This window comes from Thamnophis elegans, chromosome 10 (assembly GCF_009769535.1).
Source record: "Thamnophis elegans isolate rThaEle1 chromosome 10, rThaEle1.pri, whole genome shotgun sequence".
Lineage (NCBI taxonomy): Eukaryota > Metazoa > Chordata > Lepidosauria > Squamata > Colubridae > Thamnophis > Thamnophis elegans.
The window spans coordinates 26,500,275-26,523,479 of record NC_045550.1 but is presented as its reverse complement, the minus strand read 5'-3'; the positions used below and the strand labels follow the sequence as shown (position 1 = coordinate 26,523,479).

General features: G+C 37.4%; 1 protein-coding gene across 1 annotated transcript; it reads right to left on the bottom strand.

The window, feature by feature from the left end:
* Nucleotides 1-443: 443 nt before the first annotated feature.
* On the bottom strand, nucleotides 444-23,140 carry TCTN3 (tectonic family member 3). The gene is made up of 14 exons (XM_032225982.1): nucleotides 22,915-23,140; nucleotides 22,627-22,753; nucleotides 21,690-21,811; nucleotides 20,318-20,448; nucleotides 19,937-20,045; nucleotides 15,407-15,525; nucleotides 13,607-13,642; nucleotides 13,165-13,239; nucleotides 12,922-13,047; nucleotides 11,097-11,192; nucleotides 8,967-9,064; nucleotides 6,272-6,437; nucleotides 5,777-5,902; nucleotides 444-3,676 (listed from the first exon to the last, which is right to left on the bottom strand). The coding sequence occupies exons 1-14, from the start codon at nucleotides 23,126-23,128 to the stop codon at nucleotides 3,449-3,451; spliced, it is 1,773 nt and encodes a 590-aa protein (XP_032081873.1). The 5' UTR covers nucleotides 23,129-23,140; the 3' UTR covers nucleotides 444-3,448.
* Between the last annotated feature and the right edge of the window lie 65 nt (nucleotides 23,141-23,205).

The following is a 23,205-nucleotide window of genomic DNA, read 5'->3' as shown; positions in this document are numbered from 1 at the left end:
TTTCTGCACCAAATTCTCCTGAAAATCTCCTCTAGGAAACAATAATTCAGCATGCAATACAAAGATGAAAGTGAGTTCTTAAAGTGTTAAATGAATGATGGAATTGAAGATGAAAGTGCTAAAATCTATAAGCCTTTCCTCTTACTATACCAATATGACTTTCTTACACTTTTGCTAAATGTGAGAACACGGACTCTTGCTACTATAAATGCTAACTTTTGATGGGAAGGAATATATTGTACTAAGGAAAAACTGTGTACCTGGAAGGATATACTCTCACCAGCATTAATTCTATTAATGCTACGGTATTAAGTTATCAAAATGCACCAATTTAATTTTGTAATTTCAATATTTAACATAAAAAAGAATCACTTCAAACAAAAGTAATCATTTTGAGGTTTATGATAAAAAGGCAGAATAGTTTTTTTTAAAAAATACTTTAATTAAAATGCTTACAAAAAGTGCAGACCAAGTAACAAATTATTTTCATCAGTACTGAATCAAATCATCCTAAATTGACATTTCAATTCAACTATTTAAAAAATAATTTCTAAAATCTAAAACAATAAAATATAATCCAACTTACAATTTTTGAAGATACTAAAATTTTTGTAATAAAGATTTTATTGCTTTCATTAGACAATATTAAAAAAAACTTACATTGCCATGTTATCTAATATGTAATTTGATAATAGAATCTTGAGACACAAAGCACACCAAAACACACAAAAAGGAACTAACTCTGGGTGCTGTGCTGAGCACCCTAAGAAAACATAGTAAAAAAATATATAAATAGGAAAAATAATTAGTAACAGCACAGAATTCCATCAATTTACATAATTGTCAAATTTCACTTTTTACTTTCAAATCTCAAAATATAGTTCATACGTGCTGAAATAAGGTATCACCTATTTTATAACCTTTCTAATGGTGCTGCACAGTGGTGTTTTATTTATTTTGATTTTCTTTGATGGAAGCTCATAGCAACTTATCTTTACAGACACATATAATTCAAAACAGTTAAATCTTAATAAGCTGTATAAAGATAATAAAGTAACGTTCCATACTTTTGATCAATTCTTTGACTTAAGAAAAGATTGCATATGAAATAAACTAAGTATTATTATTCAGATAGACATCAATATCTTTGCAACAATATGGAACCTTTCACCCAAGCATCCCAAAAGATTGGGTTTGAGATTATATGTGGATTATGCACTTTATTTATAGTATACTCAATGACATTTTATGAAAGAAATATTCGATGCATACATGTTTAAGAGAAACCGCCTTAGTTTCTTGCCATTTCAAAAAGCAGCCTATTTATACAAATTTCTATTGCACATAGGGCTGAGAATTAGAGCATCATTTAAATCTAATGTGATTTCTTTGGGCTTGTTGTGAAAAGGCAAACATATTTAAACACAGTTGCTGAGAACAAGTACTCCAGCAATACTTACAACCCTGTGTATTTTGAAAACAGAGAAGCCAGACTTTTGGCCAAGCACTGTCTTATTGCACTCCAACTGGAAAGTCATAAATTGCTAACTCTCCTATTTGGACTCTGAAATTAGTTTTTCATAGAATGTCCTTATTTTAAAGTTGACAAGGTAGAAGGTCACTGTATTTGTCTGCTATACGATTCAAAAAGATTCTGAAATGTTAGCTGGAGGTTTGAAAAGCATTCTCTTTCTAGCTGATCATCATGGCTACAGTATGAACTTTTTCAGGTAAAAAAGCTGAATAATATGTACATGAGAATACATAAGATACAAAAAAAGATTAAATCCAACTTTATTTCAACACTTTTTTGTACATGCAACATGAACTTTTCGTCCTAAAACCCTAAAATCGTTTCCAATTCATATCTACTTTTCATCAAAATAGGTTTGATGTGGGGAGGTAATTCAATATCTAATCTATATATGCATGTTTTGATAAAACTAGTAACAGTTTAAAATGCTTGTTATTTTAATAATTCCTCTTGTGAAATTATTAACTTAAAGGATCTATAGATCCACAGGGATCCATTACTATTCTGAAATATTGAATACCTAAAGCTAAGTAAACTGAATGTAAGAATACCTTCTGAGTTAGTCCCTGATAATATCCTTTGCTTCTCAAGGATATCATTCATTCATTCATTCATTCATTCATTCATTCATTCATTCATTCATTCATTCATTCATTCATTCATGTGGATTTAACATAAAAGTAATTTGGTACCAAAAAGATTTATGGTTTAAAATATTAAAGAGCGGCTAACATTATTGTGTATGGCTGCGAAATGCTAACAATCATTCATAAGAATTCAATTAGTTCAATTGCTTGAGCAAAGGGAAATTCAAAGTATAATTACTGAAAGCATGCTAGAATTTTTAACACTATATGAAACTACAATGAACAGTGATATAATTTGTCACATCCACTGTATATCACCATTTCAAAGTATATATTTGCAAACACAACTTTATACAACGCAGTAATTGATAATGAAAACATTAAAACATGAGAGTGGAAAACGTCATAGATTACAACGCTCATTAAATTCCCAGTTTTGTGTGTGTGTATTATTTTAATGAAATATTCATCAAATATTTTCAATTTAAAGAGTGATTCTGGTATTAAGGCACATATATAGATTTATATTATAGCTTTTGGTGGTTCAGGCTCATTCTTTTAGGAAAGACTGGAACATCCTACAAATGAAGAACTGGTATTCTAAACAGTCACAGCAACAACAGCATCAACATTGTTTAATTAAAAGATTAGCTGTTAAATAATACCTATGAAGCTAAGTACTTGTGATAATTACTGACTTGTAATTTATCAAATATCTCAATCATACTCCTAATAGGAAAAATGTATACTAAAAATTACAGGATTCTTCATACTTTTGATATAGTTCATCTTGAAAAAAGATACTAAGAGTCCATGATTAAGGATTTTTTTGGTCACTGGTAATCTAAAGATGCCTGGTTCAAAGCTAACACACCTTTAGGCAGAAGAAAGGCAAGGAGTTGTACAGACAACAGAAATTCAGAACACAAAAAGAACTTCTACCAGTATTGCTTTTGAACCCCACTTTTACATCTCCCAGGCTGGTAGCAAGGCTGGTAGCAAGCCTGTCACACAGAGCCCATCCATAAACAGAAACAGCAATCACTTATGGAACAATTGCTGTCAGGGGCTAAACATTAAATGTTATGCATAGGAAGCATATGGTCAATTCATTATGGACTATTGGTTTACAAAATGTCCACATAATCCTCCATGCAACCTTTAGACTGGTTGGGATGCATCTCAATTATCTGACACATAGATGTGGCAGAGCCTCCTTCCTTTAGGAATTTAGGGGAAAAAACTAGCGCTCAATCTTAAACACTCGATCACTCATCATGCAACCATTTTTGATTCCATGTTACATGAAATGCTACTCTTTTCTGTATTAGCTCACAAATATTCCATAAAACATTAATGACATCAGCAAAGTGCCCAATATGTTACATGAATCATTCCCAGCTTCATTCAATGCCATTTTAAAAGGGAAGAAGAAATCAAATGGAAGTTTCCTATAAACGTCAGGTTGACCATGTGGTGACTCTGGCCATTTGGTAACATCTGTGAAGGTAACTGTACTTGTTAAAGGCAACATGTTCATATAAATACCCAGAGACTGAAAGAAAACAGAGTATATAACATTATTTAGCTATTACCGTATATCAAGTGTTTTGAGGAAAGAATGTAGGGAAAGGATAGGAACAAAATGTAGGACAAAACTCTTTCATTTCTAACTGAACTATTTATAATTTAAGACTACTATTTATTCCTTTCATCTTAAAGTGAATAGAATATTTAAGAGAAGACCTGTGCCATTTGTTAAGGGTCTTGGATATAAAAAGTAGCTGTGTGTCATGAATATTCTTCCTGTTTCCTAGACAGGATATTTTATAACAAAGGAATTGGTATAGAAAAATGATGATCCTTTCTAGACTTATCATTACTTTCTTCATCACATAAGTAAAAATAAATACAGAAAGGAAGTCCACAGAACCTAGAGATTATTTAGATGCATGTAATCAAATCATTCCGGCAGCTGTCTGGACAGTTGCCAGAATGATTTGAAAGCACAGTTTTATTTAATATTTATTATAAATATTAGAACCTCTGTCATTATTATCATAATGCCCTTTCCTTAAAATGAAATGTAATAGGCAATTTTCTTTGGCTGGCTTGTGTCTAAATAGCTCAATAGGGTGTAAGTGAATTTGTTCTTTTGGCAGAATGTTATAGTTCTTTAAAAGTCTTACATAGCACAGAACTTTCTGGTGCTACTTAATGGCTTATGAGTAAAGCAATCCAAAGGCCCTGGAGATATAAAGTCCTTGGAAGTCAGAAAATCTAGATTTTATTTAATATTTATTGTACATACTAGCATTTCTGTCATTGTTATAATGTTCTTTTCTTAATATAAAATGTAATGGTCACTTCAGGCCTTCAGCTCTTTTAGTCTCACATATATACCATATTTTCTGGAGTACAAGACCCACCGGAGTATAAGACCCACCAAGGTTTTGAAGTGGCATTTTTTTAAAAAAATAGGTAGGTAGAGAGATAGAGGGATAGAGAGGGAGAGAAAGAGAGAGAAATACAGTAGGTAGGTAGGGGGAGAGAGAGAGTAGGTAGGTAGGTAGATAAAGGGATAGATAGATAGATAGATAGATAGATAGATAGATAGATAGATAGATAGATGATAGATAGATAGATATAGATAGATATATATATAGAGAGAGAGAGGGAGGGAGAGAGAGAAATACAGTAGGTAGGTAGGGAGAGAGAGAGAGTAGTTAGGTATGTAGATGTTTCCAGGTGTATTTATCCATGTGCTGGAGAAGGAAATCGCTGACAATCTGCAGCACCTAAGACTTTGTTTCTGCTGGTACAGCACTTGATCAATGTAATTCTCATCAATCAGTTAAGAGCTTTCCAAAAGGAAAAAAATGTTTTTGCACTCTGCAAACTTCCCCCAAACAGTCCATTTTTTGCAAAAATGCCTCCCCCTTAAAAAAAAAAATGCATGAATAGCCTTGGGGGGGGGGGCTTGCAGAGTGCTCCTGGGGGGTGGGGAGACCAAAAACGAGAAAAAAGGTCCATTTTTTTTGTCAAATAAATTGCATGCATAGCCTTATGGAGGCTTATAGAGTGCTGTTGTGGGCTGAGGGGGGGCAAAAATGGCCGTTTTTTGCTTATTTCTGCCCTCTCCAGCCCCCAGGAGCTTTCTGAAAGCCTCCGTAAGGTATGCACACCCATTTTGGTGAAGGGGGGGGGCTTCAAGAGGCATAAAATGCTGTATTCGATGTATAAGACGCACCCAGATTTTCAGCCTCTTTTTTTGAGGAAAAAGGGTGCGTCTTATACTCTGAAAAATATGGTAAATGTACACATGCTCTTTATCTCCTTTGATGAAATAAAGCATCCTTTAGTTTTAAAACTAGAATTCCCTTTTATGTCTGAATTCAGATAATCTGATTAGTAAAATTCCTAATTTATGAATAAATCAAGACAATCACTTAATTTAACTAGAACTTAATGTGACACATGAAATCAGAAAACAACCTTAAGATACTGAGTTCATACATGTTAAGTCATAATGCAATTTGTTTCATTTGCTTAACATAATATGGGAATTCAGATTATTTTTACTTATTCAACAAAATGAGATTAAACAAATCCTAGTTTAGTATGACTTTCGAATTCAGCATTATGTAAAACTAACCTTAAGAGGTCTGCAGAGGTAATAATACCGTGCACCCAACACTTGAGCTTGTGGATTAGATAAGAGGCCTACATTAGCCCATATCACCTGAATCTCCAGGGAAACAGGAATCATACAATGCCCATCCTAGAAAAAAAATACCAAAATTTAGATAATAGGAGCCCTAATACTTCCTGTTGATAATCATAAGTAAGATCAGAATTACTGCAACATTTACATTCAAGTACAAAACATAATTCACAGTACTACAAAGGGATACAGAATGTTCTGTCATCTCCATCTCTCCATTTGTGGGAAGAACAAACAATGTACAGCAGGCACATTGGTTCCAGTGGGGAAAAAAATTCTTTCCGAATACAAAGCTGCAAATGTACAGTGACTGTAACAAATTATGTCTAGTTTGATATAGCTGAAAAAATAAGAGAGGATATGTTTTGGTACTTGTGACAAAACTTTTATTAGGAAACTATAGATGGATACTCTTTCTCATATTACCTGCAACTTACACCTCTGGGTAAAAACTCTGGTCCATTGCTCTGGATGGCTTGGATCAGCATTGCCAATTATGGCCAAATGCCCTGTGCTGAGTCCTCCTTCGAAGGCTTGGTAAAATGGCTCCTGCAAGTTATTACAACTTCTTTCCTCAGGTTTGAAGGGTATACTGCGAAAGACCAAGCCACCATGTGTCAAAAATATGAAACACCAAAAAAGATATTAAACAGAACTAACGTTACTCCTATTAATACAGTGAGAAAAATCTACATGGGAAAACTAGCTAAGTTATAAAGGAAGGATAACACAAAGATCCAGTCCTTTTAGAACTGGAATCTCAGGAAGTAATTGTCTGGAAATATTTGTGGAGATGTTTATACACAAGTTCTTCAATGTTCAATGAACATATAGTATATGATGGAGAATATTTAGCAAAATTCTTCACTTTATGTGCCAAAACTGATACAGTACATCTGAAACCTGAATTAGAAGAGCAAAAATGTAGAGAGGAGGAGCCAATGCAACGACGATATGGTTGTGTGGTCTCAATGCTCTGAGACTACAACCAACACTTTTGCCGCTGGGTGGTTCAAACAGACCTAAACCGTCCCGAAGAGATGGTGAACAGGAAGAATACGTCTTGCTGATCTTAGGGATATCGCAAAATCCCTGAAAGAAGCAAGAGAAGTTCTTCAAGCCAGCGACAAAAAATCCAGCCAAGGCTAACAAAGTCGGGGCGGCTCAAAAACGGAAGGATATGGAAAGAGAAAGTGTTTCCAGCTGGTGAGGATTTTTTATTGTTTTAAAAAAGAGACTGCCATAAAAACTCAAAAATCAATTTAAATTGAATAGAAGAATCAAACAGCGGAATTAAATTTGGAATGGTTTTGGACAGTGGTTATTTTACTTTTTAAATATTATTTTCATGGATCAAATCTATGCAAACCTTTTGAAACGGATGGATTAAGTTTTCTTCTTCTATCTTCTCTTTGTGACTCTCTGTAATTTATAGATTAAAGTTTTCCTCTTTTATTGCTGTGGGTATTTTTCTAATTCATTTAAAGATTGGACCTCTTTTTCTAATTTGAAATACAAAAAAGATACAAAAAGAAACTCTTTAACAGTGTTTCTGCTCGGAGGCTGAGAGGTTTTGTTGATCGGAGCTTTGTGTATTCAAAATGGAACGTGTTTTTTTTTTCACGGATTGCTTTGACTTGGCACCACAAGGTTTTACTGTTTGGCTACAGAGTGATAAGAACACACAGATGTCCCTTTGAAGTATATTTTCAACCAGAGAAAAGTGAAAACAACGTTCTTTGTGAATCTATGCTTTAATTTTATTAACCTTCCAAGCTAGAGCAGCTGTCTTTGTTAGCATGACACAACCTCAAGAGAAAATAGAGGTCTTAACTTTGCAAAATATATTTTCAGAACTACAGAAATTATCAAATATAGTAGAGAAAAAACTGGAATACCTAGAGCACATAACAAGAAAATATGATGAAAAAATTGAGAATGTTCATCAAATGCAAAACGGGGTGATTGAAACTCAAAAAAACGAAGTGGAAAATGAATATAAAGAGACTAAACCTGCTGATATCTATGGTAATTGGTTTTTTCCTGAAAATGCAAAGAATGGAATACAGAAATAGGAATTAAATGGAGAGGAAATCTATTCCAAAGGTCAAGATATAGAAGAAGATAAAATTAAAGAATCTATGGGCTTAAAGAAAGAAATTCTATGAGCAAAAGCATTGATAACACTGCTGACAATCAAAGACAAACTAAATAAGGAAACAGAAAGAGGGCATCAAGATTATATGAGAGATTTTATAAGCAAGGAGTTGCTAAGAGAAGTCCATACAAAGCTAATCAAGAAGATGATTAGAGGATTAGTACCACAAATGGCAGAAGATATAAGATTGTTTTGTTATGGGAAAGATACAGATTGATAGATGGAAGAATATAACTTAAAACTAGTAAAACAATGAAATTTAGTGATATTAGATATAGTTAAATAAATAATTGATAATGATAATAATGTATACAATGTGTAGTGTTATGATAATAATTGGATATGAATATTGAATGGTACCCATGAAAGGAAGATTAGAAATCCTTTTGGATTATATACAAAGGTTAATAAAAAAGAACTAAGTTAGATACAGTTAAGTTTTGATTATTAGGGGGAAATGTTATAAAGGAGGGATAATGATGACAACCTATATATATGTATGGGTACAACGTAAGGAAACTGGATGAAAATTGCAAACAGTGTTTTGGAAAGGAGGATTAGAAAAGTTTGTTATTAAATATTATGGATGTTTAGCTAGAATAGGACATAAGGATTCAGTGTTATTGGAGGATTTTAGAATTAAATGAAATGCCAGTATGTGGTTATGTATTAAATATTGGTATATTTTATGATGAAGGACGTTTAAACAATTATAGTCAAATAAAAATGGAGGTATAAGGGTAACATGTATAAATATCTGAGTTAAAATACTTGAGTTAATATGAATTATGCTTGATGACTGTGGAAGAGATGCACAAAAGCCTTTTGTAATCAACTGATACACTTTCTACAGTATGTAAAGAAGGAAGATTTTATGTGTTGTGTTTGTTTTGAAAAATAAAAATTAAAAAAATTAACAAAAAAAAGAAGAGCAAAAATGTAAATGGCTATATAAGATGTTACCTGAATTGGCAGCCCGTTCTCACGTTCTCCCCAAATTGTACTGTAAATCTCTCAACTGCTGAGCAGTGGCCATTAGCTTGGTTCTGTAAAATGGTTACCTGAGGAAAGGGAGTGTTATGAAACTAAACAAGAATATAGTGGAGCCACAAAACAAATTACAGATTGATACTGGTACCACATATAACTTTTATCTATTATTTGTAAAACTATGACATGAACAAATTTTGAATAGTAAAACAGGCTGCTAAAGTTTTAAAAAACAAATTGAGTGTCTTGCTGGTTTAGTCAAACAGTAAAATTCTTCCTTGCGAAGATTTCATTATTCTTTTGGCAAACCTTCATTTAAAAAAAGTTTTACAGTAGTAAGGGAGCTATCAGGAATTCCTCGATGTTGTACTTGCTGCTTAAATATAACAAAGAAATAAGAAAGATTGGCAGCCCACCAGGATTTGAAGGTCACAGTACAACCAACTATTATATTCACAAAGTTGTTTTTTGTTATTAAAACCTCTGACTGGTACTGCAATAATGTGTTCTCCTATGAAGGTACTATGTGTATTTTGCATGTATTTTTATTTTAACCAAAATGTCAAATTTATTGCTAACTGATCTATTAATGTGCATGGTTTCCCTCATTCCTGTACCCATAATTATAAAACTGCCAGTTGGGGATATTCCAAGCGAATCCCAGTTCTAAACATTTATACCACTATAAATTCAGGTTTTTAAGCTGTATCTGTTGACTTCCTGTAATAAATAACTTGGAGACATTATAGCAGTGTTCCAATATCTCAGGGACTGTCACAAAGAAGAGGGAGTCAAACTATTTTCCAAAGCACCTGAAGGCAGGACAAGAAGCAATGGATGGAAACTACTCAAGGAGAGAAGCAACTTAGAACTAAGGAAAAAAAATTCTGACAGTTAGAACAATTAAGCAGTGGAACAGCTTGCCTCCAGAAGTTGTAAATGCTCCAAAACTGGAAGTTTTTAAGAAAAGATTGGACAACCATTTGTCTGAAGTGGTATAGGGTTTCCTGCCTATTCTACCTCTGGAAAACTGTATATATATATATAGATATGCTATATCCTTAAAGTCACAACCCCTGGTATGCCCAAGTCGATTCCCAAACTTGGGTATGGCTAGCTGATGAGAGCTAAATAGCTTGAAATAGATCTATACTAGTCTCCCTTTATTTATTTATCAGCATAAATATATAGCATATGCTATATCAAATATACATTTCATATACACTTATAAAATTAAGACTAGGCATATTCTACTTCCCTCTTGACTTTATAATAGACACAAAATTTCTTGTTACGGGTTAAAAAGCTTTTGAAAATTGTGGAATAGATATCAAAGAATTAAAAAAAAAACCAAATACATAGAACCCCCCCACCCCTACCCGGGGGAAAAAAAGAATGGAAAGAAAAAAAATGGAATTGCTATTATTTAAAACTAAAAAAGTATTGGAATTACTGGATCAAAAATCTATTACAAGTAACTGCTGGTTTCACACAATAAATGACAACACTCTTATTAGTGATTGTGGGTAAAAATGCAATATAGTTTCTTAACCTGGTTCCAAAAGGCATTATTTTCATACAATTATATGTTAGTTTCAAGAACCATAGGAACAGAAAACTTCTCTGTATTATGTTCTTGGATAATAAAAGCTTTCCAATGGACAATCGACTAAAGCCGTGATGGCACGCATGCCACAGGTGGCACAGGTGGTACGCAGAGACGTATTTGCTGGCACCCCAGTTGTCCACTCCAGCGTGCATGTGCAGCGCCAGCCAGCTGATGTTCGGCCTTCCAGAGGGCCGAGGGAGGCCGTTTTTCACCTTCCCCAGGCTACAGGAGAGTCTTCGGAGACAGGGGAGTGAAAAAAATGGCTCCAGCAGGCCAACCAGAAGTTCGTTCCCTTCATCCCCACCTCCAGAGGCTTTTCTGAAGCCTGGGGAGGGCAAAACGGCCTCCCCCAGCCCTCTGGAAGCCAGAAATGGTGTAGGCACGTGTGCACAATTTTGGCACGCCATAAGAAAAAGGATTGCCATTTCTAGTCTAAAGCTTATACCCACACATCTATTGACAAACATAATTTAATATAGAGTAAGAAAACATACATGTTGCTGGATCCCATTATATAAAGCTCTTAGTGGTGCTCCTTTGATATAGCCAGGATTTCCACTTCTTCGTTTGGTCAAAGAAGGTCTTCTGCTCTGTAAGAAACAGAAAAATGGCAGGAAGGGGTAGGGAGAGAATGTTACATTTAGAATGCCAAAGAAATGAGTCTGACCTTTCTCAGGTCAGGGCCATGCATGCCTACATTTTTGTTATCCAGTACTCCTTTAAAAATGCCCAGCAGGTGGCAGTATCCAATTGACCTTCTTAGTACTCAGGACACTACTATGGAATCCTGTATCAGGAAAATAGAATAGACTGGAAAATTGAAAAATGTCTTGGAAAAAATGCAATATCAAACAACTCTCCTACTGTGGCAAGAACACTGGCTGTAACTGTGTCTATAAAGATTTGTAAGGAAGACTTTTTTAAAAAAAAAAGTAAAAAACTGAAATACCATACAATAGTGAATTGCAAGGCAACTCAGAAATTATCAGAGAGATTAATCAAACAAGAATGAAACAATACATCTTATAATATCAATTGTACATCCATGGATGAAAGACATCCATATGGAAATGACAGAGAATTGGGAAAAAGCAAATAAAACATAATCAATTGTATTTATCTAAATTATCAAATATTGAGAAGAAAATAAGGATTTGTCCAGAAATATTTAAGACTGTCCATACTTTTGGATTTCTAAAGGTCATATTTTAGGTATATCTGAGTTTCATACCCACCAAATATATTTTCAGGCTTTTTAAATGTTTACCTGCTGTACAATTGATACATTTAAAGTATTTGTCCAACTTTTCTACTTAAAAAGAACTCCAAAGTGCTTTAATATGGTAGAATTGTTTATTAAAAGGTATTTTAATAGGTTATTTTGAAGCTATCTAGGCTAGAGATATAGACACTAAAATATATTAAAATACTTGAAAAAAAATCATAAATCAATCCAACAATGAAAGCATGAAAAGCATATAGATAGCAAACAAATCCCTCTAAAATCCCTGTGCATGTTGAGTTCTTAGTGATTTATGAGCTTGTTTGTTTCCTTGCATACATTTGGTCACCCTGACTAGGTAACCTCTTCTGTGGTAGAGGAGTGGGGTTTGCTCTCTGTATATCTACAGCAGCTCGCTCTGTCAGTGCTGGAAGGGAATATTTTTCTCCTTCATAGTTCCTTAATTAGGCTGTTGTTTACTGATTGATTGTTTACCTGGATTTAATTCCTGCTAAATCTGGGTATTTGATTACTGGTGAGGAAGTGCTCTGGTCCATTGAAATGTTTGTTGCAAAACTCACATCTATTTAAGCAACATGTGGATTATCATTTTTTTCCCCTGGTAATAGCTAGCCAGATAGTAATGTTTCCAAAACCATGCATACTTTCCCCCTTTAATTTCAGCAAACATATTTAAAACTGCCTGCTATTCTATATTAAAAATAGCACCCTTCTCTAGCTGCCATATTAGTCTACATTATAGTGCTATATAGCCCAATGTCATTTTTTTAAAAAAAATTCTTATTTAAGAAGCCTGAAACTTTGGTGGGACAGAAAAGAATCTAGACTTCTACATCATCCTTGCAACAATTTTTCCACAATGCAGATCTTTATGCAATTGCGTAAAGCCATGAAATTGATATGGAACCATGTCTACCAGCTTGCTTGGTGCTAAGGCGCATTTATTGTATTTATACAGAATCAAAGCTGTCGAGAGACACAACAAACATTAATTCAGAAACTCTTGCCACTGGGTTAAATACAATAGAAAGTTTAGTTGTATACTTTGAACCCAGTCTGAAGATATAAGTACTGACCCCAAAATGCAGAGAAAAACGTTGTTGTAATGTGACTCCTGGATTCCCAGATATATTGGTCAATTTGAACTGAACGTAAACCTTTTGGATTCCATGGATCCCATTAAACTCCATCTCATAATTCACCTAGAAATACAGCAAATACAGATCAGTAAAAAACAAGATATGCTCATGAATAATCTTTAGCTTATTTTCCCCCTTTTCTATTATAGAAAAAAAGCAATTGTTGATGTAACTAAATACCTCAGAAACAACATTGTGGCATGTATTTCCATTCAGCCCAGGAGCTGCAGGCTCTGAACGTGGGATAATGTGGACCTGTATAGGACCAAAACATATACTCAATTTAAAAAAAAAACTTCACCTCACATGATTCAATCACAACCATTTAAATCAGAAAATTTTATAATTTCTAAAATGTTACGATTTCTAAAATTACTCCACATAATTTTGCATAATAACTCACTTATTTGTTTCCTTCTGAACTAGTGACCTCTTTGATTCCAATCATCAAGTCATGACTAACATAAATAAACCAGTTATCATTCCAAATCTAATTTCTTAAATATATCTAGAACCCCACTTCCTTTCCCACTTCATATTAGTCCAAATAATCCCATGTTATTTCAAGATGGAATTTCCTTAAATTAAAAATGGAAAGATGGAAATAGTCAATATAATTTACCTCGAAGAGGTGAAAATCGCTAAAATTGACTGGGACCTGAAAAAGAAAAGAAAACCCAAAGTATAGATGCCTCATTTTGCCATAAACCCATACAGGCCATAAATGTGAGGTTTTAATCTTCTTTACAGCCCAATTTTCTGCATAATTTCTCCCCTTCTCTCAGTAGGAATGGAGGATTGTTTCGGAATACAGGTAGTCCTCGACTTATGACCTCTATTGAGCCCAAAATTTCCCCTGCTAAGCAAGACCGTTGCTAAGTGAATCACTGCAGTTGTTAACTGAATCATGTGATTCTTAAATGAATCTGACTTCCCCTTTGTCAGAAACTCACAAGACTCTGCGATACTGCCACCATTATAAGTACATATCAGTTGCTAAGCATTCAAATTCTGATCATGATGCTGCGAAGGTCATAAGTGTGAAAAACAGTCATAAGTCAGTGCAGTTATAACTTTGAAGGATCAACACTCAAATTATTGTAAGTCAAGGACTACCTGCAGTCAAGTTTTTCTAACAATATTCTGGTTTCCAGAATTTGCCACAAGTGATCTTTGAGGATCAGGTTATTCTGTAAATAAGTCATGCAGAAACAATTAATTCTAATCAAAAGTTTCACTACAAGAGCTGTTGAACTTCTATTTGCTTCAATGCATTGAATTATTAATATCCATGTTTAGGAAGTAACAAGATGAAATTTATTTTGAGAGGTTTTATTGTTAGGTTTTAATAAAGAACATTTAGTTCTTTATTAAAACCTAACAATTGCAAGAAAGTGAAATGGAGATTTCATAGCTAAAATAATTATAAGTAAGTTTTGATCCTACATAGTAGTATCTAAGTTCTAAGTCTCCTATTTATATATAATTTTACTCACTAAAAACAAAACTGTGGAGAAAGGGTTTAGATTGATGAGACATTCTTGATTTTAGGCCTATGTATGTCTCCGTTTTCTATTTTATTTGTATTTATGTATCTTTTCCCTCGTCTGATCAGATATATAAAATATAAAACAACTTACAAAGATTTAACCATAAACCTACTTGAGGGAGTCTGCCTATAATGCTCCCATAGGGCTGAACCCACAGATCACCTGCCTTAAAAAAGATATCTCCCTAGATGAGATATCTGTTTTTAAACAAGGAAAATAATTCTCTTTAGAAAAGTCCCAGATCTAAATCAGGACTCTTCCTTTAGTTGTTATCACAGAACTTCACAGGTGCTGTTGATAATACAAACATTTGTTGCAATTAATTATATTATCTCTTTTCCCAGAATGCTAGCATTTCATATTAGTTAACATAATTGTCTTTTACATTAATATCATATACAATACATTTTTATAGGACTTGAATTCCTGCCAGTAACAGGCCAAGAGATAATATTTCCTCAAATTTCTAATTTTCTATAGAAGAAAGCAGTGACTAAATTCACCTCCTCCTCTTTCTTTGACACATAAAAAGTATACAGGCTTACTTTTACTAATAAATATGCATAAGAGTCCACTGAAGTTGGACAGCCAATAATCTTAACGAAGAAATAAAATAATAACAACAATAGTAACCATTTGGAGATCCTCAGTATTGACAAATTCATCAATCAATTACAAGCAAAAGACAATTTTACTTGAAATAGCTTATATCCTGCAACAACATCCACATTTGCCTATCCCAGATCTTTGGGAAGGACTCAAGAGGCCAGCAAGAATGCCAAATCCGGTCTAAATATTTGGCTGACTGTGCAACAAACCATAATAAACAAAATAGCAAATTAATATGCTTCATGGGAGGTCAGATTTTACACCTGCAATACGCTGAAGTTACGATAATATGAAGCTGCATCCAATGCAGGGTCAGAGGTACAACTGCTCATCAGGTCAGTAAAGATCCTAATACAGCTGGTAGTTTTACTTTCCAGGAAACCTAAGAAATGAACATACTGTAAGAAGTAAAAAAAGACAGACAGACAGGAATTGTTGACTTAAGAGTTAAAAAATGCAGTTAACATTTTTAATATTTATATACGGTATACATGTTTTCCCTCTCTTTCTCTCTCTCTCAACCAGAGTTATAAACAGCCAAATTCCAGAATCTTATTTTTTGACAATGTCACCTTCACAGTACAGTATATCTTTTATATACTGAACTTTGTACTTCAAAGGTTCTGACTACATTGTCACCTGATAGAGTATCACAACAATAACAACCAACACTTTTATAAAGAGCTAGTTTCAGAATTTGCATATCAGACTGCATATCTTATTGGAGAAGCCTGTACCTGACTAAGCTTTTACTTTTCTTCCAGAATCTGAGACTCCACCTAGAATTGGGTATTTTTGAAAATTGAGCTGCTATGTAAGACTGCTTAGGAACCATGTTGCCATTTGTCACACTCCTAAAATGTCAATCAGTAATACTCAAGAATGACAATTAACAATGCCCTAAAGAATTTGAAAGTTGGCTCATTAGTTTTGCCCTGACTAAAATTTAATTTTCCAATCTGTCAGTACAGTGCTGGCAATAAAACATTTCTTTCCAAAAATGTTAGGCTGTATTTCAATATGTTTCTTACATTGGTTCTTACGCCTAGGCATGGGCTCACAATTAAGATTACTATGTTCCATCTATCATTTCTTTCTCATAAATTTGCTCCCCCTCCATTTACAAGAATTAAATAATGTATTTATTTTTCCTATCAATTATGCAATGTTAAAAACACTACAGCATATGGTGGCTTCTTGAAAAAATAGTTAGTCCTCACTTAACAATGTTTAATGGTAGTAATTGAGACTGGCAATACTTTTAGTAAGTGACAGTGTCATAAAATACTATGTCACATGACCATGATGACTTATACTGGCGGGGACTTTAGGGCTGGCCATTACCGGGGAAGGAGGGTTCACTATCTTACAGAGATCCCTCCTTCCGGCCCTATGAGTCCCACTCCAAGGCCAGATGGCGCGAGTAATCAGGACCCTGGTCTCAGGCTGCTGTTGCTAAATGCCAGGTCTGTTGTTCACAAGGCTCCCCTCGTCCGGGACTTAATTTCTGACAAGAGGGCAGACCTGGCATGTATTACTGAAACCTGGCTGGGCACAGAAGGAGGAGTCCCCCTTGTAGAGATGTGCCCAGAAGGATTTCAGGTGCTTCATCAGCCGAGAGCCCAGGGAAGGGGTGGCGGTGTGGCTATTGTTATCCGGGAGTCTCTAGTACCTCGTAGGATCCCTGCTCCGGAGCTTGTCGGGTGTGAGACTCTGCTGGTGAAGTTGGACCTCAAGGGTCAAGTGGGTCTGCTGCTAACGTACCTGCCTCCCAACTGCGTTGCAGCAGCCCTCCCCTCGCTCCTCGAGTCAGTAGCCGAGCTGGCAATTGAGTTCCCTAGGCTTATGGTTCTGGGGGACTTCAATTTGCCATCGCTCGGTGAACACTCTGACGGGGCGCAGGAGTTCATGGCTTCCATGACAGCCATGGGCTTGACCCAGGTAATTCGGGGCCCAACCCACTCAGCGGGTCACATGCTCGACCTCGTATTTCTCTCGGAGCAGTGGATGTGTGATCTTGGTCTGAGGGGTAATGAGACCATACCCCTGTCGTGGTCAGACCACTGCCTACTGAGGCTTGACTTCCGGAGGCCAAACCCCCACCGTAGGGAGGAGGAACCGACCAGGTGGTTCCGCCCCAGGCGACTTATGGTCCCTTCGAGGTTCCAGACGGAGCTTGGGGTTATTCCTGATACTCTCGCCCACAGTTTGGCAGAGACTCTGGCTGCTGCCTGGTACTCGGCGGCATCGGAGTCTCTTGACCGGATTGCGCCACTACGGCCCCTCCGGGTCAGCGGATCCCGGAGACCTCCTTGGTTCACCGAGGAGCTCCGGGAGAAGAAGCGCCGGAGGAGATGCCTAGAGCACTTGTGGAGGTCCGATAAGTCCGAGTCGAACCGAGCAATGTTGACAACTTGCACCAAGGATTACATCAGGGCATTGAGGGCTGCCAAAAGAACATATATCGCCACCTTGGTTGCATCCGCTGAGTCTCGCCCAGCCGCCCTGTTTAGGATCACCCGCTCCCTCCTAAATAGGAGGGACGTGGCAGACCCCCTACAGGGTAAGGCTGAGGACTACGCCCAGTTCTTAGCGGACAAAGTTGCTCGGTTTCGGTCGGACTTGGACTCCGCCGCTGCAGATCCAGCCGGGACACAAGAGGATTACTTGGCAAACCATCTCTGGGTTGAGTTTCAGGATGTTGCCTCTGGGGATGTGGACAAGGCCATTCGAGCTGTGAGTGCCTCCACCTGTATTCTGGACCCGTGTCCCTCCTGGCTGGTTGCCAACAGCAGTGAAGTGACACGTGGCTGGATCCAGGCGGTCGTAACCGCCTCCCTTCGGGAGGGGCACTTCCCCGCCGCACTTAAAACGGCGGTGGTGAGACCCCTCCTGAAGAAACCATCCTTGGATCCAGCCATTTTAAATAACTACCGTCCTGTCTCCAACCTTCCCTTCGTTGGGAAGGTTGTTGAGAAGGTGGTGGCCTTCCAGCTTCAACGGGCCTTGGAGGAAGCTAGTTACCTTGACCCCTTCCAGTCCGGCTTCAGACCCGGTTACAGCACAGAAACCGCTTTGGTCGCATTGACCGATGATCTCTGGAGGGCCAGAGATGGAGGCCATGCGTCCATCCTGGTTCTCCTTGACCTCTCGGTGGCTTTCGATACCATCGACCATGGTATCCTTCTGTGACGACTGCGGGAGGTGGGGGTGGGAGGCACTGTTTTGCAGTGGTTCTCCTCCTACCTCTCGGACAGGTCGCAGTCGGTGTTGGTCGGGGGGCAGAGATCGTCCCCGAGGCCCCTAAAATATGGGGTGCCGCAGGGTTCGGTCTTATCCCCCCTACTATTTAACATATACATGAAACCGCTGGGCGAGATCATTCGGAGGCACGGGATAAAATACCATCAATATGCGGACAATACGCAATTGTATCTGTCCGCCCCGTGCCAACTCAATGAAGCGGTGGACGTGATGAACCGGGGTCTTGAGGCCGTTAAGAACTGGATGAGTGCTAACAAACTGGTACTCAACCCGGACAAGACCGAGTGGCTGTTGTGTTTCCCTCCCAACAATTTGGCCAATGTTCCATCTATCAGGCTGGGGGGTCAAATTTTATACCCCTCAGATAGGGTTCGTAACTTAGGAGTCCTCCTGGACCCACAGCTGACTCTCGACCATCATTTGTTGGCTGTGACCAGGGGGGCATTTGCCCAGGTTCGCCTGGTCCGCCAGTTACGACCCTACCTGAACCGGGAGGCTCTCGCAACAGTCACTCGAGCCCTTGTGATCTCTAGGCTGGAATACTGCAATGTGCTCTACATGGGGCTGCCCTTGAGGTGCATCCGGCGACTGCAGTTAGTTCAGAATGCGGCCGCGCGAGTGATAGTGGGCGCACCGCGGTTCGCCCACATAACACCCATCCTCCGCAAGCTGCACTGGCTACCTGTTGATCTCCAGGTGCGCTTCAGGGTGTTGTTGAACACCTTTAAAGCCCTTCATGGTAGTGGATCTGAGTACTTGAGAGACCGCCTTCTGCCGATTACCTCCCTCTGACCGATAAGATCGCACAGACTGGGCCTCCTCCGAATCCCATCCGCCAGTCAATGCCGACTGGCGACTACACGGAGGAGAGCCTTTTCTGTTGCAGCTCCGACCCTGTGGAACGACCTCCCCGTCAAGATACGCACCCTCACCACCGTCCAGGCCTTCCGCACAGCCCTCAAGACCTGGCTATCCCAACAGGCTTGGGGATAAGCTTCTCATTTGCCCCACCCGAGTGTTGAGTGTTGAATGCAAGTTGTGTTTTTATTATTTTACTTTGTTCACATATTGTTTATTTTTGAACTGCACCCCCTCCCTAATGATTGTAAGCCGCCCTGAGTCCCCTCAGGGAAAAGGGTGGCCTATAAATCCTAATAAATACAAATACAAATACAAAACTTACACTGGCAATTCTGGCAGTTTTGGTGTGCTATCATTAAGCAGATAGCTGCAGTTGTTTGGCATGATGTCATATGATCGCCTCCTGCTGGCTTCTCCTCTGACTGTGCTTGTCAGAAGATGGCAATGAAGGTCACAAATGGTAATCACATGACAGCAGACTGCTGCAATTGTAATAATTGCAAGCTGGATGCTAAGAGAACCAACTGTTAAATCTTGTGCAGTGTCATTATAATTTTGAACTATAGCTAAATGAATAGTTATTAATCAAGGACTACCTGTAATCAGTTACCAAATCCAATAAACTTTGTGACCTGGTGCTAGAACATTACTAAAAACTCAATGCTCACCAGCAGGATTCTCATCAGTGCAAATCTGACTAGTTCCAATGCCCACAGGTTGCTTAAGCACACTTAGTGTAGATGAGGCAGCATAATAAATCTGAATTGGATCTCCTACCTGGAATGGAAACAGAAGAGGTAAAAAAGACTAATTCCTAGAATAGCCCGTACAGAAAAAGAACTTAAGCTTTAACTTGATTTTTTTTAAAGCCAACATTTTTCATCTATTTCACATAATTATTAACTAATCTTACATTGCAAGCTACTAGGCAAGTCTTACCTTGTTGAGATAAGGCTAAAATTATAAAAATCTAAATCTGGTCTGCTTCACATTTTTCCACTGCTAAAAATATCTCAAAGGGGGAGGGGGATATTGAACAACCAACTCACTTGATAAAAGGCAGATGGAGGCGGCCAAACTTGTTCTGAAGGGATGAATGATGGCCTTCCATATTGTGCTAAAAGTACTGGGAAATTTACTTCTGTCACCTTCTGTGGCACTTGTAAATAGTTCAGTGTGGCTAAAAATAAAATACGGATAGGGGAAGCACAACAGTAACATCACAGTGTTAAAAGGGCATCCCATATTGCAAATGTAATAAATGTTATTCCCTCTCTATATCCTTTTTTAATCTGAGCTATAATAGTGTAATTTTTGCAAGTTCTTTCCTTTTTTTTGTCAGAGGGCTTGTATATATGCCTTTTCTGTTACATTAGTTGTCCATCTCACTGGTTTAGGGCAGAAGCATTTGTGCATCTGTGCAAAAATGGAATAATAGAAGATATTTGGTGAATAAGGTATAAAGAGGTTGCATTTTTCAAATCAAACATCACTTGCCCTTTAACAGAAACAAAAATCTACACAGTACAAGTCTTGTAGCAGACAAATTGGCTTTATGTATTGATACCCCAATTTGATTTGATGTACAAATTTTCCTAGGTAAGTTATTAATGAAATAGATATTGGAAAAACTATTCCAGAGAAAAGTAAGTATATTATACTATATACTACTTATAAAGGTAGTCCTTTGATCATTCAAAGTTACAACAGAACTGAAAAATTGACTTATGACTATTTTTCACACTTATGACCCCTGTAGCATCCCCATGGTCGTGTGATTTACATTCGGAGGCTTGACAACTGACTCATATTTATGACAGTTGCAGTGCCCTGGGGTCATATGGTCACCTTTTGCAACCTTCTGATGAGCAAAGTCAATGGGGAAACCAGATTCACTTAACTAATTTAACTTAACAAATGTGACAAGAAAAGTTGTAAAATGTGGGCAAAATTCACTTAAGAAATTTCTCTTACCAATATATAAAGTTGGGCTCAATTCTGGTCATGAGTTGAGGACTACCTGTACTATAATACTACACTATTCATATATTTAAATTAAGATGTTCTTCTAATACTGTGGGTTTATTTTTATGAAAAAAATAGAATTCTAAGAGTTAGACATCATTTTACTATCAGAAAGAAATATTGAGAGAATCAGAAAGAAATATTGAGAGAATCAGACAGAAATATATCAGAAAGAAATATAGAGAGAAAAGGAAAGTGTTTAGAAAAATTGAAACCATAATGACAAATGAAAAATGACAAGATTTGAAAATGAAAATGATAAACAAAATCTATTATATTGTCCTTTAATCTTCAGAAAATAAGCATTATGATTTGTATTTCTATTCCTAAAATTAGATTCAGAGAATAGCTGCAATCGAAGAGTATAATTAGTTGTAGACAAAAAGTCAAACTTACAATCATTTAACTGTATACAGAAGAGTAATATACATCTCTCAGGACCTGGAAGAATTTCAGTATGGAAGGGAGTGTTATTTCGGAAAATCAGGGACTTTTCCAAACACACCCGACTCACAGCCCTAAGGAAAAATACAAATACAGAAAACTATCTTAAAGAACATTGTTTACACAAACTCAGATTAACAATATATATCAAACAAAAGCTTTCAAAACATAGAGCTAAATTCAAGGGTTACTTGGTTTTTGGTACACAATAAAACTTAACATTAAAAGCAATTTAAAAGCTGCTCCTCCAATTCCAAAACTGTGCTTTTTTTCAATCACAAAAATATGATTCCAATATGTTTTCTAGATTCAATTATTTATTTATTTCAAGTACTGCTCAATTCTGAGCAGCTGACCATTTAATACACAATAGACCACTATAGAACAAAATGGCATCTGGTCATTCTGTACAAAAACACACTTGATAATACTCTCCATTCAAATTAACCTTAAGCCTGTAAAAACAGCCAGTCCTTAAAATGTTACGGAATGCCAACAGAATGGGAGTCACATGGATTTCAGGGGGGTTTCATTCCAAGAGGCAATGCTGCCACACAAAAAGGCACACTTCCTGGGTCCCAAAAGATAGTACTGTTTAATCAAAGGTATCCGGAGGGTACTAACTCTGCTGGCACATTTTGGCCAAGCAGAAATCATGGGAGGCAGGATATCTCTCAAATAACCTGGTCCTATACCATGTACAGCTTTATAGGTGATGACCAGCACCTTGAATTGCACCCAGAAGCACCGGTGCAGTTCACAAAGCAGAGGTGTCCCACAGATATATTGAGGCATAACCATCCCTGTCCGTGCCATTGCCTTCTTGACCAGTTGAAGCTTCCAGCCTTGGTAGGATGTCTAGAAAGCTAAATAAAATCTTCATATTCACCTGGTACTGCCTGGAAGGCAGAAAGAGAAGGGACACCCAGGGGCACCAAGGTTGCATTCTGAACCACAGTGTGAATCACAACAGCAATTGATGTCGCAGAAGCCTGGATGCAGGTCACAGGGGCAGCCTGAGAAAACATTGGTGGGATACATAAGCAGCATGAGCAAAGATTTTAAAAACAATGCAAAAAAATCAAAACAAAAAAAAGTCGATAAGGGGGGTAATTCGCTTCAAAGGAAAGAGGGGCACATGCCTTTGGGACATAGCCCACACTTCCTCCCATCTCACCAGCACTTTCTTCTGTCTGCATGCCGGGAGTTCTGCTTGGGGAGGTCCCGCTTGGGGAGGTCCCGGGGAAGGACGTTTCGCTGGGGGCCGTCCTAGTGGGGGCCGTTTCATCTGTGGAGTTTTCCGCTTTTAGGGTGACGTTATCAGTCTCGGTCTTCGACCACATCTCCGACAGCAAGAGCAGCAATGGGAACAGGAGCCGCCACGCTGCCATAGCAAAGGCATTTCTGCGTTGCTTAGAGACTGAGTCGCAAAGATATGACGTTTGCCTAGAAGGCGACAGAACGTCAC

Bases quoted from the DNA above. Each gene is read 5' to 3' on its own strand.
- TCTN3 (XM_032225982.1), bottom strand. From the start codon at position 23,128: ATGGCAGCGTGGCGGCTCCTGTTCCCATTGCTGCTCTTGCTGTCGGAG. The intron at 15,526-19,936 runs GTGAGCATTGAG...TTCATTTCTTAG, and splicing joins CACTGATGAGAATCCTGCTG to GTTTCCTGGAAAGTAAAACT. The intron at 13,643-15,406 runs GTGTAAAATCTG...TTTCTTTTTCAG, and splicing joins GTAACTTCAGCGTATTGCAG to GTCCCAGTCAATTTTAGCGA.